The sequence below is a fragment of the Acanthochromis polyacanthus genome, chromosome 18 (assembly GCF_021347895.1).
Source record: "Acanthochromis polyacanthus isolate Apoly-LR-REF ecotype Palm Island chromosome 18, KAUST_Apoly_ChrSc, whole genome shotgun sequence".
Lineage (NCBI taxonomy): Eukaryota > Metazoa > Chordata > Actinopteri > Pomacentridae > Acanthochromis > Acanthochromis polyacanthus.
Genome location: NC_067130.1, coordinates 1,593,528 through 1,607,359, shown reverse-complemented (window position 1 = coordinate 1,607,359; position 13,832 = coordinate 1,593,528). Strand labels below are relative to the sequence as shown.

General features: G+C 39.3%; 1 protein-coding gene across 1 annotated transcript in view; it reads left to right on the top strand.

The window, feature by feature from the left end:
* Window positions 1–9,260, top strand: part of galt (galactose-1-phosphate uridylyltransferase) — a 39,683-nt gene extending 30,423 nt beyond the window's left edge. The window contains exons 10-11 of the mRNA XM_022192644.2: window positions 8,365–8,519; window positions 8,788–9,260. Of these exons, the coding sequence (XP_022048336.1) occupies window positions 8,365–8,519; window positions 8,788–8,874 (242 nt within the window). The 3' untranslated portion in view covers window positions 8,875–9,260. The remainder of the gene's footprint in view (window positions 1–8,364; window positions 8,520–8,787) is intronic.
* The last annotated feature ends 4,572 nt before the right edge of the window (window positions 9,261–13,832 follow it).

Sequence of the window (13,832 nt, the reverse complement as noted above, 5' to 3'; positions counted from 1 at the left end):
TTCTTTGAGGATGGCTCCCAAAATCCTTTATTAATAATGATAATAATTAAAGTAAAAGATAATACGAAGACAATGGTGATGCAGCTACTCTTCATTCAGGAAATTTCCAGTTTTTTCCTCCCATTCTTTGTTGCAGTTTCATATCTTGAGCAGTTTTATTTCCTGCTGGAGTTGCACCCATTCTCCTGTAACTTCCATCACTTTTGCATCACAACAAAACTAGTGTATCAGAAAATGTCTAAAGATTGTAGGTCACTGTCTCATTTGCAACAGGGGCCAAATTACCTTTCCGTTTTACCAAGAAATGCAGCGAAATCAACACATTTGATCTGAAAAGTCTTCTGCTGTGAAGGGGCACAAAAGCAGCTCTTTCTCTCCTACGTTCATGCTCAGTGGAGGTGTTTGCTGATACTTTCCTGCACCAAGTAACATGTTGCGAGTTATGTCTGAGAAACACCTTGCACCGGGTTCAAACTGCAGCAGAGGTTAGCAGAGTCCAGTGATGCGATGAGGTGATGAATGACAGAGAGGAGAGTGGAGTCATCATGGACGAGCGCTCACAGTGATCCTTATATAAACTGAAGCCCTGCAGCAGCAGCAGCTGTGTTCTGTGATTTAATGAAAGGAAACGATGCTACTCAATGACTATGGATCAGTGCTGAGAAATTAAGCACAGATCCAGGATGATACGTGCAAAAAAAAAAAAGCAGCATCGTGTTCCAATAACAAACAAATTCCTGCATACAGGTTTAGGGTTAGCATAACAACCTATAAATAACCACAGCTCCTAAAGTTTCCTTTGTTTTAGTGAATGCGGAAAATATTCACATTTAAGGAATTATCTTTTTACAAAACATTATGAACAAATTAGAATTTTTTAAGAAAAAAGGGTTCAGTTTCAATGATATGAAGCCTCAGTTTATCATTTTCACATTACAACTTCCAGAGTGTCTACAAAGGAACACAACATTTAGTCACATCTATCTGGAGCTAAAAAATATAGTATTTCACTATAAAAAAAAAATACAAAACACAACAAAAACATAACAAAATATTTAAAAATGAGACAGAAAACAACAAAAGTGAGAAACAAAATGACAAAAGAGACAAAAAGGTAGTCAAAAACGCTACAAATAAAAAAATGGACAAACAACACAAAAAATGACCACAACAAGAAACAAAACAACAAAACAATACAGAAGGCAGTGAATAAAGTAAAACACAAAATGACAAATGAGACAGAAACACCAGCAAGACCAAAAGGAAACACAAAACAACAAAAACGTGAGCATGCTGTAACAAACTTTTTTCTTCCGTACAGCCTCTCAGTGTTCACTCATCTTCTAGTGTCTGTTTCACCTTTAATTGATGGGATTATGGGATCTCATTCATCTTCTGTTAGTGCACAAAGTCTGAACTAGCCACAGAGTAGAAATTTAACTTCCTTAATTCGGTCCACAGCTTCATAGTCTGACTAACAGATGAGTTTCAGAGAGGCGGTCGTTGAGCCGTGATTATATCAACTCAGACCAATTTCACAAAATGAATCTGTCTCCACCTGAGTCGATGCCACGCTGCCGTCAATCTCTGCGGATTTTTTTTTCTTTCTTTGGAAAGGGGTTCAGTCAGGCTAAGGTAGCACACATGAAAGATAGTTTATAAAAACAGAGATGAGACACTCCCACCCAAACTGTAGAGGGGCAGAAAGGACTGAGGCCATCACCTCGTTTTCTTCTTTTATTTTTTTACTTTACAGATATCAGATCTTTGAAGCGGATCTCCGTCTGCAGCTGCCTGCGGTGAAAGCTCCTCCAGATCTCATGTTAACTTCTGGCTTTAATCTTCAAGTCTGTTTTATTTCTTGGATGCTTACGGGTCACGTTACCGTAGTTTGTTTCAAACTTATATGTAGAGAATTAGCAGCTCCACCGTCATTTTTGTGGCAAACAATTTTCTGTCATAAAAGTTAATACAGTTTGAATTTGAAGTAAAAATTCTCTTGAAATGATTTAGGAGACGTCAAAATACTGTCAGTAAGATTACACACTCTAATTCCAGTAGAGTCAAAATGTTACTGAGCTGAAATATTATGTTCCTGAATGGCTGTTTGACTCTAGACTCTGAGATCAGTTCTGAATTTTTACTGTTGAGTTCATTTATTTTCTCAAAACAGAAGAAAAGAAACACTGAGAGGAACAAGTAGAGAGCGTGAGAAATGGAAACAGACATAATAATGATGACAAATACCACTAAAACAAAGTGAATTAGTATGTTTGAACTCAGTCCGTTCTATAAAAGGACTATTACTTTACAGCAGGGGTGTCATTTTAGTTCAGGTTCCACATTCAGCCCAGTTTGATTTGAAGTGGACCACACCAGTAAAATCAGGGCACAATAATCCAAATTTGTCACTTGTTTTAGTGCAAAAAAAAAAAGTATGTTCTGAAAACGTTCACGTGTAATGAATTCTCTTTTTGCAAAACAACTTGTCGTTATGTCCTTTACAACATCAGGAAGATCAGATCCTTCCTGACCCAACAGGCCACACAACTTCTGGTTCAGGCTCTTGTGATGTCACGCATTGACTACTGCAACTCTCTTCTGGCAGGTCTCCCTGCATGTACAGTCAAACCTCTACAGATGATCCAGAATGCAGCAGCACGTCTGGTCTTCAACCAGCCCAAAAGAGCTCATGTCACTCCCCTGTTCATCTCCCTTCGCTGCCTTCCAGTTGCAGCCAGAATCAAAACTCTCCTCCTGGCTTACAAAACATTTACAAGAACGGTCCCAGCCTACCTGGATTCCCTGATCCAGGTCTACTCCCTTTCACGCCCACTTCGCTCTGCATGTGAGAGACGCCTGGTGCTTCCAGCCCAGCACGGCTCCATATCTCTAACCAGACTCTTTTCCTCTGTTGTTCCCAAATGGTGGAACAATCTACCAAACTCTGTGCGTTCTGCTGAGTCCCTTTCTACTTTTAAGATACAATTGAAGACTCAATTGTTCAGAGAACACCTAGGCACTTAATCTGACCAGGCGTAAACTAACCGTGATGTCACCCGTTGGTTTCAACGCCGAGAAAATGAAGCCCGGATTTTGCTACTTCCTGGTCGCCGTTTTGGATTTTTTGGAGCCAGTGACGTAAAAAGCGTCATCAAACACGCTGGACCGGAGAGCAACTAGGGACAGGATTGGCTGAGGACTCTCTTATCCCGCCCACATTTTACCGCAGAGGCTTCTGTTGCTGTCTATCAAGTATAGCCACGCCCCCTGGCTCCGCCAACTTTAACGATTTATTTAAAATTCAGTATTGATTTATTTTAAGATCGGCCACCTGATCTCTCATTTTGACCATGAAAACTAACGGGAAAAAAATCCTGAGCTGTAGAACATCAGTCTATCAAATTTTATTTTTTCCAAAAATGAATTGGGGTCTATGGAGAAAAAGCTTCTTGGAGCCAACCTTAGCGGACGGCGTGATATTGCAAGTTTTTGACACTTCTGGGTGGGCTTCAATTCTGGAGCCAGATGCTACGTCCATCTATATATACAGTCTATGAATCTGACTCCACCTTAGGGGTAGAATAAGTCAGGTGGTCCAAAACCCAGCACTTATTTAGCACTGACAAAGTTGAAAAAAAGAAAAAAAAAAAGAAGGGGGGTGGTTGGCAATTCTTCTGCAACTTGATGGCAACACCTTTGACCAATCACACTTGAAGCACTTTTGCACTTACAGGTTTTTCCTCATGTCTGAATTCTTGCTTGTGTTGTACGTCGCTTTGGACAAAAGCGTCTGCTAAATGAAATTGTAGAATTGTAGAATTATCAACAACCTGAAATGTCGAGTCACAACAAAACGGACAAACAACACAAAAAAAGACACAAAACAGCAAAAATTAAACAAAAACAACAAATAAAGCAAAACACAAAATGACAAAAAATGAGACAAAAAGAAACACAAAACGACAAAAACGATAATGACAAAAACATGAGACAAACGACAAGTCAGACACTAAATAAACTACAAATAATGCATGAGTTAACTTTAAATATCTGCTGCCATCATGTCATATTACCGTCCTGATGTTAGCTGTCTGCTGCTTCCATCACGTACATTTATATACCAGTAGAAGAACTCCTAGCTCAGGTTGCATTAATGGGAAAGAGACGGCTGAGGCTATGATGTTAGTTATTGAAATTCTCCTCCACACATACAAACAGACACATATGGCCCAGATAATGAGTTCCCCCCCATCTGCTTTACTTTAGCTAATTTGGAAGCTTTTTGGAAGCCCGGAGTTAAAAGTGATAGCGTGGAAATAGAGACGTGGTTGGATGCCGTTAGAGTCGCCTGGGAAATCATGAATTAGATTAGACGAGGAAAATATAACACATCACAGAAGATATTAACGGGCTGGATGAAGGAGCAGGACACAGAGAGACTGATGGACGATGGGGGTTCTGTTAGAGAAGAATCCATAATATAGATGGAATTAAAGCACACAGAGCAACTCACAGCATTCTGGATTTATGGCAGCTTACAAACCAGGCAGATGTGCAGCCTGATGATTTACGTGTTTGCTTTGTTGGTCTCCTATCCACAGATATCTCTAACTTTATTCCCACTCTGAGTTAATGCACACACTCATGCAGTCACCATTTAATCTGGGTAATTGTCCACTAATAGGAGCATCCGTCTCTATTCATTCTTTATCTGGCTGCTTCAGGCTTTCCTTTGTCCCCCTTCTTTCTATTCCCATTCATTCGTTTCCTTTATGTCGCCTTCCTGTCATCTTTATCTATGTCTGATCAGCTCCTGTTGTCAAGAAGCTGACTCAAAAGGAGAAGCCGTTCTTGTAAATTCAGTGTCTCCAGGGACCTTTTTTTTTTTTTAGCTTTCTTTTGTGTTTTTCAGGATATATGACATCTTCTCTGATCGCCTCATTACCTTCCATTAGGAACACAGAAGCTTTTTAAATCATCACAAATCACTGGAAATGCATCTTTGATCCTGATCCTCTTTAGAAGATTTAGAGAGGAGTTAGTGGAATACTGCAATGTTTCAAAAACATGTTGAATGCAGACGCTTGATGACCATCAGTTAAAAACTACGGCTTTCAGAAAGCGGCTACAGATTTACACAGATTTATTTTATTTGTTGAATCATATCCTTACAAAGCAAAACCTAATATCATGGCACTGTTTTTAACAATGACAACACAACCTGCCTGTCTAATTTAGCGCAGGGGTGTCCAACATGAGGCCCGTGGGCCAAAAGTGGTCCTCCAGAGGGTCCAATCAAAGCGTAAAAATTCCAGAGAAGACATTAACTGCAGATTGTAAATCAGTAAAACTATAAATTTAAAATCATTTCTAGACCATGACAAGTTGTTTGGATCATAAAGTAAAATACTAGATTGTTCTTTTGTCATTTTGTGTCTCATGTTTGTAATATTTTGTCTTGTTTTTGTTGTTTTCTGTTGTTGTTTTTGTCTGACTTTTGTCGTTTGTCTATTTTTGTCATTTTTTTGTCATTTTTTTTCCTTGTTTGTGTCATTTGTCCACTATTTTGTTGTTTTGTAACTTTTTGTCATTTTGTGTCTCATTTTTTGTAATATTTTGTCGTGTTTTTGTTGTCTTTTTTGTCTCATGTTTTGTAATTTTGCATTTCCTTTTTGTATCGCTTGTGGTCTTTGTCTTATTTTTGTCATTATGTGTTTTACTTTGTTCATTGTTTTGTGTATCATTTTTGTCACTTTGTGGGGGTTTTTTGCCTTGCTATTCTAATTTAACTATTTTTTGTCATTTTGTGTCTTGCGTTTGTCATCTTTTTTCTTGTTTGTGTCTTTTATGTCATTTTTTTGTCTTGTTTTGTCACTTTGTGTCTAATTTTTGTCATTTTGTTTCTCGTTTTTGTCATTTTGTGTCTTGTTTTTGTAATTTTTTTTATTGTTTTGTTGCCTGACTTTTGTCGTTTTGGTCATAAAGTTAAATCCTATATCAGATAGCTGTGACTAAATGTTGTGTTTCTTTGTAGACACTCTGTGATCTGGAAGTTGTAATGTGTAAATGATAAACTGAGGCTGAATGTTGATGAAATTTAACTTATTTTTCTTCAGAAACTTCAGGTTGTTCATGATGTTTTGTAAAAAGATAATTCCTGAAATGTGAACATTTTCAGAATGGACTTTTTTGCACTTAAACAAAAAAAATAGGAGTTGTGGTTGTTTATAGGTTATTATGCTGTGATTTTTCTGGTCCGGTCCACTGGAGATCAGACTGGGTGAATGTGGAACCTGAACTAAAACAAGTTTGACTCCCCTGGTTTAGCGTGCTGACTAACTGATCTGAGGCCCTTGTTCCTGCAGTGTGGATGGCAGAGAGATAAACGAGCTTGTTGTGTCCTGCTTACATGTATTCCTAATTATCCTTTAGTGTTTCATTGTGCTATGATCAATATGTGTGCTTACACGTGTTTGCAGAGAAAATAAATAGCCTGCAGTGTTTCTGTAGGTTGCAGTGGTGCATTGATTAGTGAACTGGTGGAGTTTGCATGTTCTCTCTGTGCCTGTGTGGGTTTTCTCCTGGTGCTTCCTCCCACAGTCCAAAGATATGTATGTTAGCTTCATTAGCGATTCTAATTCAGGGAGTTGGAACGAGCGTGAATAATCGTCTGTCTCTCTGTGTTGATGGACTGGCCACCTGACCGAGGCTGAGAATGGAATACTTCTGATGGATATTGGATTATTATGTCCATTTTTAGTCCTGAGTTTTCCATTTTGCAGAAAAGAACGATTCTTCAGCTGGTACTGAAGATTGTATTGTTCAGATTGATCTCGCAAAACACATGATGATGTTGAGGACCTGTTTGGGTGTCAGTGTGAGAACATCAACTATGTACAGTCATGGAAAAAATGATTAGACCATCCTTGTTTTCTTTAATTTCTTGTTCATTTTAATGCCTAGTACAACTAAAGGTACATTTGTTTGGACAAATATAATGATAACAACAAAAATAGCTCATAAGAGTTTAATTTCAGAGCTGATATCAGACATTTTCCATGTTTTCTTGATAATAACCAAAATCCCTTCAGTTCATCCATCAGTAGCTATGGCATTGTTCTGCCAAAAACAGCTTTTAGGATTCCATCTTTTCTTTTCTGTCTGTTTTAGTCCCATGATCCACACAGGAGTTAGTACTGATCCATGACCATTGTTTCTGATGACTGCAGCCATGCGTCTCTTCATGCGCTCCACCAATGATTTTCCACAGGTTTTCAGTTGGATTTAGATCTGGTGATTGAGCAGCCAAGGCATGGTTCCAGTGTTCTGGTTCTCCATCCAGGCTTTAACTGACCTTGTCTTGTTGGAAAATCCAGTCATTGGAGGCAGGAAAGAGTTTTCCAGCTGATGGAGAAAGACTGTTTTCTAGAGTAGCCCCAAACATGACCTGGTTCATTCTCCGTGTTCCACCCAGACTGAAACTACACCAGATGGTCTCTGATCCACCCCCATGTTTTACTGTAGGGGCAGACAGTCTGGTTTGGAGCTTCTCCAGGCTTCCTCCTAACCAGTAAGTTATCTGGAGTGGACATCAACTGAAAAGTGGATTTAGCCCTGACGAGAACCTCAGTCCAGTCATCAACAGTCCAATCCTTGTGATCCCAGCAGAGAGTAACCGGGCTTTCCTCTGCATTTCCTTGATGAAGGGCTTCTTCCTGCCCTGTGGGACTTCAGACCAGCTTCAACAAGTCGCTTTCCAACTGTCCTTGCTGAGCAAGTCCCATTTCTCCACAGTGTCCACTTATTTTTTAAGGTTCCTGGAGGTCTGAGGACGATTCCTGACAGAAACGGATGAGTGACGGTCATCTGGTGGCAGAAAGACGTTTCCTGACCAGCTAGCAGTTTGTTAGAACCATGCTGGGTTTGTTTCTTCTTGGTGTAATGAACGGCTATCTTGGAGAGCTTCAGTTTTTTTTGTGACCTGTTTCTCAACTTCTAAATTGTGCTATGACTTGAACGTCAGCAGGAAACCACTCTAGGCCTTTACATGTGCAGTGCTGCTGATGACATGAAATGACCTCTTATAGACCCTGGAAATACAATGAAGCTGAAGCATGTCAGATAGAAAATAAAGTATGATGGAATCAGCTGCGTTTTTGTTGAGTTCATTGTATTGTTCAGGTAATAATATACCTTTAGTGGTACCAAGCATTAAAATGAACAAGAAATTGAAGAGAACAAGGGCGGTCTAATCATTCTGAATCAACCTCAGCTCATCTGGATGCCAGTGCCAACCAGCAGCAGTGAGAATAAAACCAGACTGACCGGAAGCTGCTTCTCTTTCTTACGTTTGTCCTTCAGGAGCCCCAACTGGCCCCCATTTAAAAGAAGACAACTCCCACTGGCAGCTACATGCTCACTACTACCCTCCTCTGCTGCGCTCGGCCACCGTCAAGAAGTTTATGGTGGGATATGAGATGCTCGCCCAGGAGCAGAGGGACCTCACCCCTGAGCAGGTTCATCATTAACACACATTTATACAGTACAGTAGCTGCCATGCAGGATACAGGGCAGAATATGGATAGATATTTGTTGAAATGTTTTCTGGTGAGCCTGTTGAGATTACAGGCAAATCTCATGGATCAACTTAATGAATTTATCCAGAGCTTCTTGCACTAAGAAGTTCTTACAGCGAGCTAATTATAATGTAAACCCAGGAACTGTAGTGGATTCCCTGTTGCTTTAAAACTGCATGAAAGCTCAATATTGCTGTTGTTGTCGTAGGCTGCAGAGAAGCTGAGAGACCTGCCAGAGGAGCACTATAAAAGCAGAGAGGAGCAGGAAGGAGCAGGGAAGGAAAGGATGCAGTGAAACCACCCGTGAATGGATGGAAGAGGTTTATTTCAACCACATTTGGCTTGTTTGGAAATTAACTGAGCATTAAAAATAATGCCGGATCACCAAAGTGCATTGAACAGAGGGGTTAGAAATGTTTTTGTCCACAACATGAGTACATTTATGTCCACACAAAGCTTGGACTGGGCTCCTTACTGATGACACAACATTATGTTTCCCCCCTTTAAAAAACCCTGCTGTTGGTTATATTGGAAAGCTTTTTCTTCCAACAACATAATGAATAATTTTTGTAAGGTTTTTACCTGAAATACTCCTGAGTGGGTTTCTCTTGATTACCAGCTTTCAGACTCATATGAAGATGTGGTGGTAAAATTTGCACAGAAAATAAATGATTCAACAGATGCCATGTCTCTTGTTTACAACATCAGAGAGCTAATAGCTACAAATACCTGCAGTTTCTTGTAATGATTTAGAAATTAAATACTAACTGAGACATAAACTGCACATTTAGAGGATATTTAGAGGATGCTGGTAGCATCTAGATTATATTTCTGTCAAACCAACATTGAACAAATGTCGTCAGAAACCTATCAAGGCATCAGACCGTTTTATTCTGAGGATTGTGAAGTTTAAAAATAAGCATTCCCTAAATGTTAGCCAGTTTTAAATGTAACATTGGGAGGACAGTTTAATGATGTGAGGGCGTAATTGTCTAACAATGTCTTATCTTATCCCACCTATTAAAAAAAGAACCTCCCATTAAAAACATTAGTGGAACTTTGCAGAACTTTACCTTCATAACATTTAAACATATTGATGGTAAAGCTGGAACATTTCTAAGAGCAAAGACAAAAATGTTATTTTTATGTTTCTTTACGTGGTTAGAGCTAAAACTTCTTGTCCAAATGGGAAGCAAAACACTTTGATAGTTTAAATATTACTACGTTTATGTGTTAGACATGTTGCAGGTAAGAACATTTTAGATTGATTGATTCAAGATTACAGTATCCAATAATGTGAAAAATGCTGCTGATTTAACATCTAAAAATGTCCCTTTACTCCATTAAAAATTGACAAAATGTCGTAGTTTTGCATGTTAGTATCAGGTGTCATGTAGTGTGTAAGTGTTTTATGTAGGTGTGGTTGTTTTCGTGAGTCAACCCCATTCTGGGGGCTGTTGGACTCCTCAAGGGTTTTCACAAGTTTTGATCCTGTTGGTGACGTTCATGGACGGATCTGAAGATGCTCTGGAGTGAAGATGTTGTCCGGTTTGGGAACCTCAGGATTCTGCTTTTTGCAGATGATGTGGTTCTGTTGGCCTCTTTACACCGTGACCTTCAACAGGCAGCAGAGGAGTCAGCATCTCCAAGTCTGGTTCTCTGTGTGAAGCTGGAGGACACACAGACACACATTTCATGGGGGACGTCCCGGGATCTCCCATGAAGAGCTGGAGAGGGATGTCTGAAAGAACCTGCTGCCTTCAGGACCCGACCCTGGATAAGTGGAGGAAGATGGATGGAGAGAATAGATGGCATAGAGAGTGAAGAGGGAGCAGCACTCTGTGGTCTGCAGAGCTGCTCAGAAGCTTCTTTAACCTCCTGGATTCCTACATGATGATCCTCCAAGAAGGTAATCCATCACCCTCTCCATTAGACCAGAAGGTTGCTGTAGGCCCCTGAGTTTCAGCCCAGCTGCATGTTTCTCTGTAGTAATAAAAGTCTGCACTTCAACCTAATCTTCCATCCATGCATTTTTAAAACACAAAATGTGTACCTGAGAATAGTTTCAAATGAGAGTAAAAAAGCTCCACCTGAAAGTTTGAGTTGAAACGTTATTACGATATCAGTCAGTGCGTTTTACTACAACGTGATGAAATTATTATATTATTGGGTTTTATTGTATTTTAAATGACATTAGGTGCAAATGTTACTACATTTTCAGGCTGTATTACATTCTCAGTAAATTACTACATCGGCTGCTACAAGGACCAATATATCCAACAAGAAGAAAGTTTAAATAATACAATATTTTCACTCGTTGTCAGTTTATTAGGTTCACAAATTTAAAACTAATGCAGTGTAGTACAATCCTAGAAGGTCCTGTTTAATTGTGTGGTGTTATACAGAGAGGGGTTTCTTTTTCTGATGTAATCTAAGGAGGGTGAACAAAATACTGCCTGTCAGAGTAATGCAACAAAATGAATGTAATTTACTACAGAAAGATTATTGATTCATGTGATTGATTTTCCTCCCAGGTAGAGATGAAATGTAGATTTTACTGAACTTCTACAATGTGAAATTGCAGATTTTTCCCCTTCACTGACAGAAAAATGAGTGTGAGGAGTATGGAAGCAGGTGTTGGACCTGTCCTGGTGCTCTTCACTGTGACCAATCTGATATTAAACAGAACACTTTGGACTTCACATGACGTTTAATTTACATTTGTTCCACATGAGCGCGTTCATGCGGTGTTCATTCTAATTACTTTATTCTAATTACCCAGCCTTTGGTAGCAGGATTTAAATAAACGAAGACTCATCTGCCACTGTTAATAAACCTGAATAGATCATTGAGATCCTTTACAGTGGAACAAGGATTCATGAGATTAAGATCCTCCAACTATTAGTGTAGAAGTTCATAAATGGATTAAAATCATCTGAAAACGTACCTGTGTTTATCAACTGAGCACCACTTATCCCTTTGGTATAATAAATGAGGTGCACTCACACTGTGATAACAGCAGATGGCGTTGTTGCTTAAAAAGTACAAGGATGTTTTAGCCTCTTCTAGCACCCTCAAATGCCACCTTCCCTTCTGTTTTTAACTTAAACCAAAGCTTCCTCACACAGCAGGGAGGTGAGACGTCAGAAGTGTTTGCCTTTATGAGGACAGATCACGTTTTATTTCTCTCCATGACGCTCAGCTCTCAGAGTGGATGTTCAGTGTTCAGCTTCTCAACAGGACGCGCTCTTCTTTACTTTCTAGACTCCTGTTTTATTGGGATTGCAGTCAATACTGCCTCTCAGCAGTGTCAGCTAACTGATCATTAACAGCCAACTACAAAAAGTGATGCCTGCAAATGTTGTGGGAAAAGCTAATTCCGGCTTGTTTTGACCTCATGATGCAGTTAGAAATGATGTTGAGTCCAAACGAGGAGCCGTGATGTCATCAGTTCTAAAGGTCAGCCAGCGATCCGTTCATTTTATCAACAAATTAATTGTTTTAGACAATGGGTTGAAAATGAATTATTTAAATTCACTGTGATATTTCAGAAATACACTTTAGTAGAAAAGTAAGCATTTATTTTACACTCTTAAAAAATGTTGTTTTTACGGTAAAATTCCAGCAGCCGTGGTCGCCAGAACGCTGCTGTAAAATCACGGTTTGGGGTTAGACATGTCGCCATGACAACCACTGGTAAGAGTAAGCTCTTAAACGCTCCTCATTCATACATATGGAAGCACACACGTTCATATTTTAATTGAATCCATTTGAGCCCCAGATGCCAGTCAAGTGTTTCAAACGGTAAAGACCATCCGGTGGTCTGAGCTGAACATACATTAGTCCTCAGGCTTTACTGCCTGTCTTCTAGGAAGCCAGTGGGTTGGGTTCGCTTTAGTATGATTAGAGGATCATGCAGAGACTTAAAGTAGCTCACAGTGAACATTATGTCTGCTCATTTTTGCCAAAGCGCCGTTATTTCTGTGGAGCATTTTCAGATCAATGTACGCTTTAGAATCAAAGTTTGACAAAAAGAAACTGTGATGCTCAAAGTAATGATCTGTGCCATTTCTCCAAGTTGAGCTTCAGAATCTAAAGCACTTTTAAAAAGACGACCTTTTATTTCTTCTTCTAGTCTTCAGAAGCTATTAAAAGCTTTAAAAGCCACAGCTAGAGACCTTATAAGCAAGACACAACTTACAGAATCTTGTTGAATTGGACTGAAATCTGTGACTGAGTTTGCATTGTTGGAGGCTGTTAGATGGTCAGAGATGAACTGGAGTAAACATCCATCTGATTGTGTTGTTGTCCTGGTGGAAGCACAGAGCTGTAACTTTTTAAACCTTATTTAACAGCAAAGTCACTGAACTTTTAAGTGTTTGTTATTTTGACTGTTAACTCAGCAGTCTGGCATAGAAAGAGTTCCACAGGACAGAACGGTCTGGTTGCACTTTGTTCTTGTGGGATACATTCAGAAACCGCTGAGGCTTGTTTGTGTTCCTTTAAACAGGCCACAAGCATGTTGGGTAGAGCTAAGCATTGTTGTTCCCTCTAAATAATGATGAGAGGAGTTGTTTTGGTAGAAAACTAGCAGGGCTGCCTTATAGCACAACCTCAAAACTTTGCAATGCAGATGTTGTTGTTTTATGTAATAAATGGGATTTTGAAAACAGTAAAAAACATTATTAATGACAGGAGACACAAGCTTTAAATGCAAAAAATACACATTTGCATGTTTATTTTACTGCACTTTCTCAATTTGCATCTATAGATTAAGTTCTAATGAATACCTTTAAAGGTTGTTTAGAATGAATGAGCTTGCTGGAGGTCTTTAGGCATCAGAGTACTTTGTCATGATGACCCTTTAGAGAGCCAGACTATGACCCAGGGATTGGCTCTTTCTAAGTTAATTTAGACGGTAGCTTGGTTAGCTTGGAAGTTTTGTTTCCAACTTGGCTGATAAGCGGTTAGACTCGTCTGTAAGGACTTTTTAATGGACATAAGTCATTTGTTTTGTTTGGTAAGCATGATTGATTTTAAAGTAATTACAAGTTTAGCACAAGAAACTGATTCTGTGTGGACTTTAGTGGATGTTTTTAGCTTTACTGATCCTCCACATCCAATTAGGTTTAGTTTTTTGACAGTAGTAAAGAAAAGGATGTTGGAAAAAGCAGACGTATGCGTGGAATTAATGCCAAAAATGTTTTGGTTTGCTCACAAGTGACATTCAGACAGACTCACCAATCTGGTGGT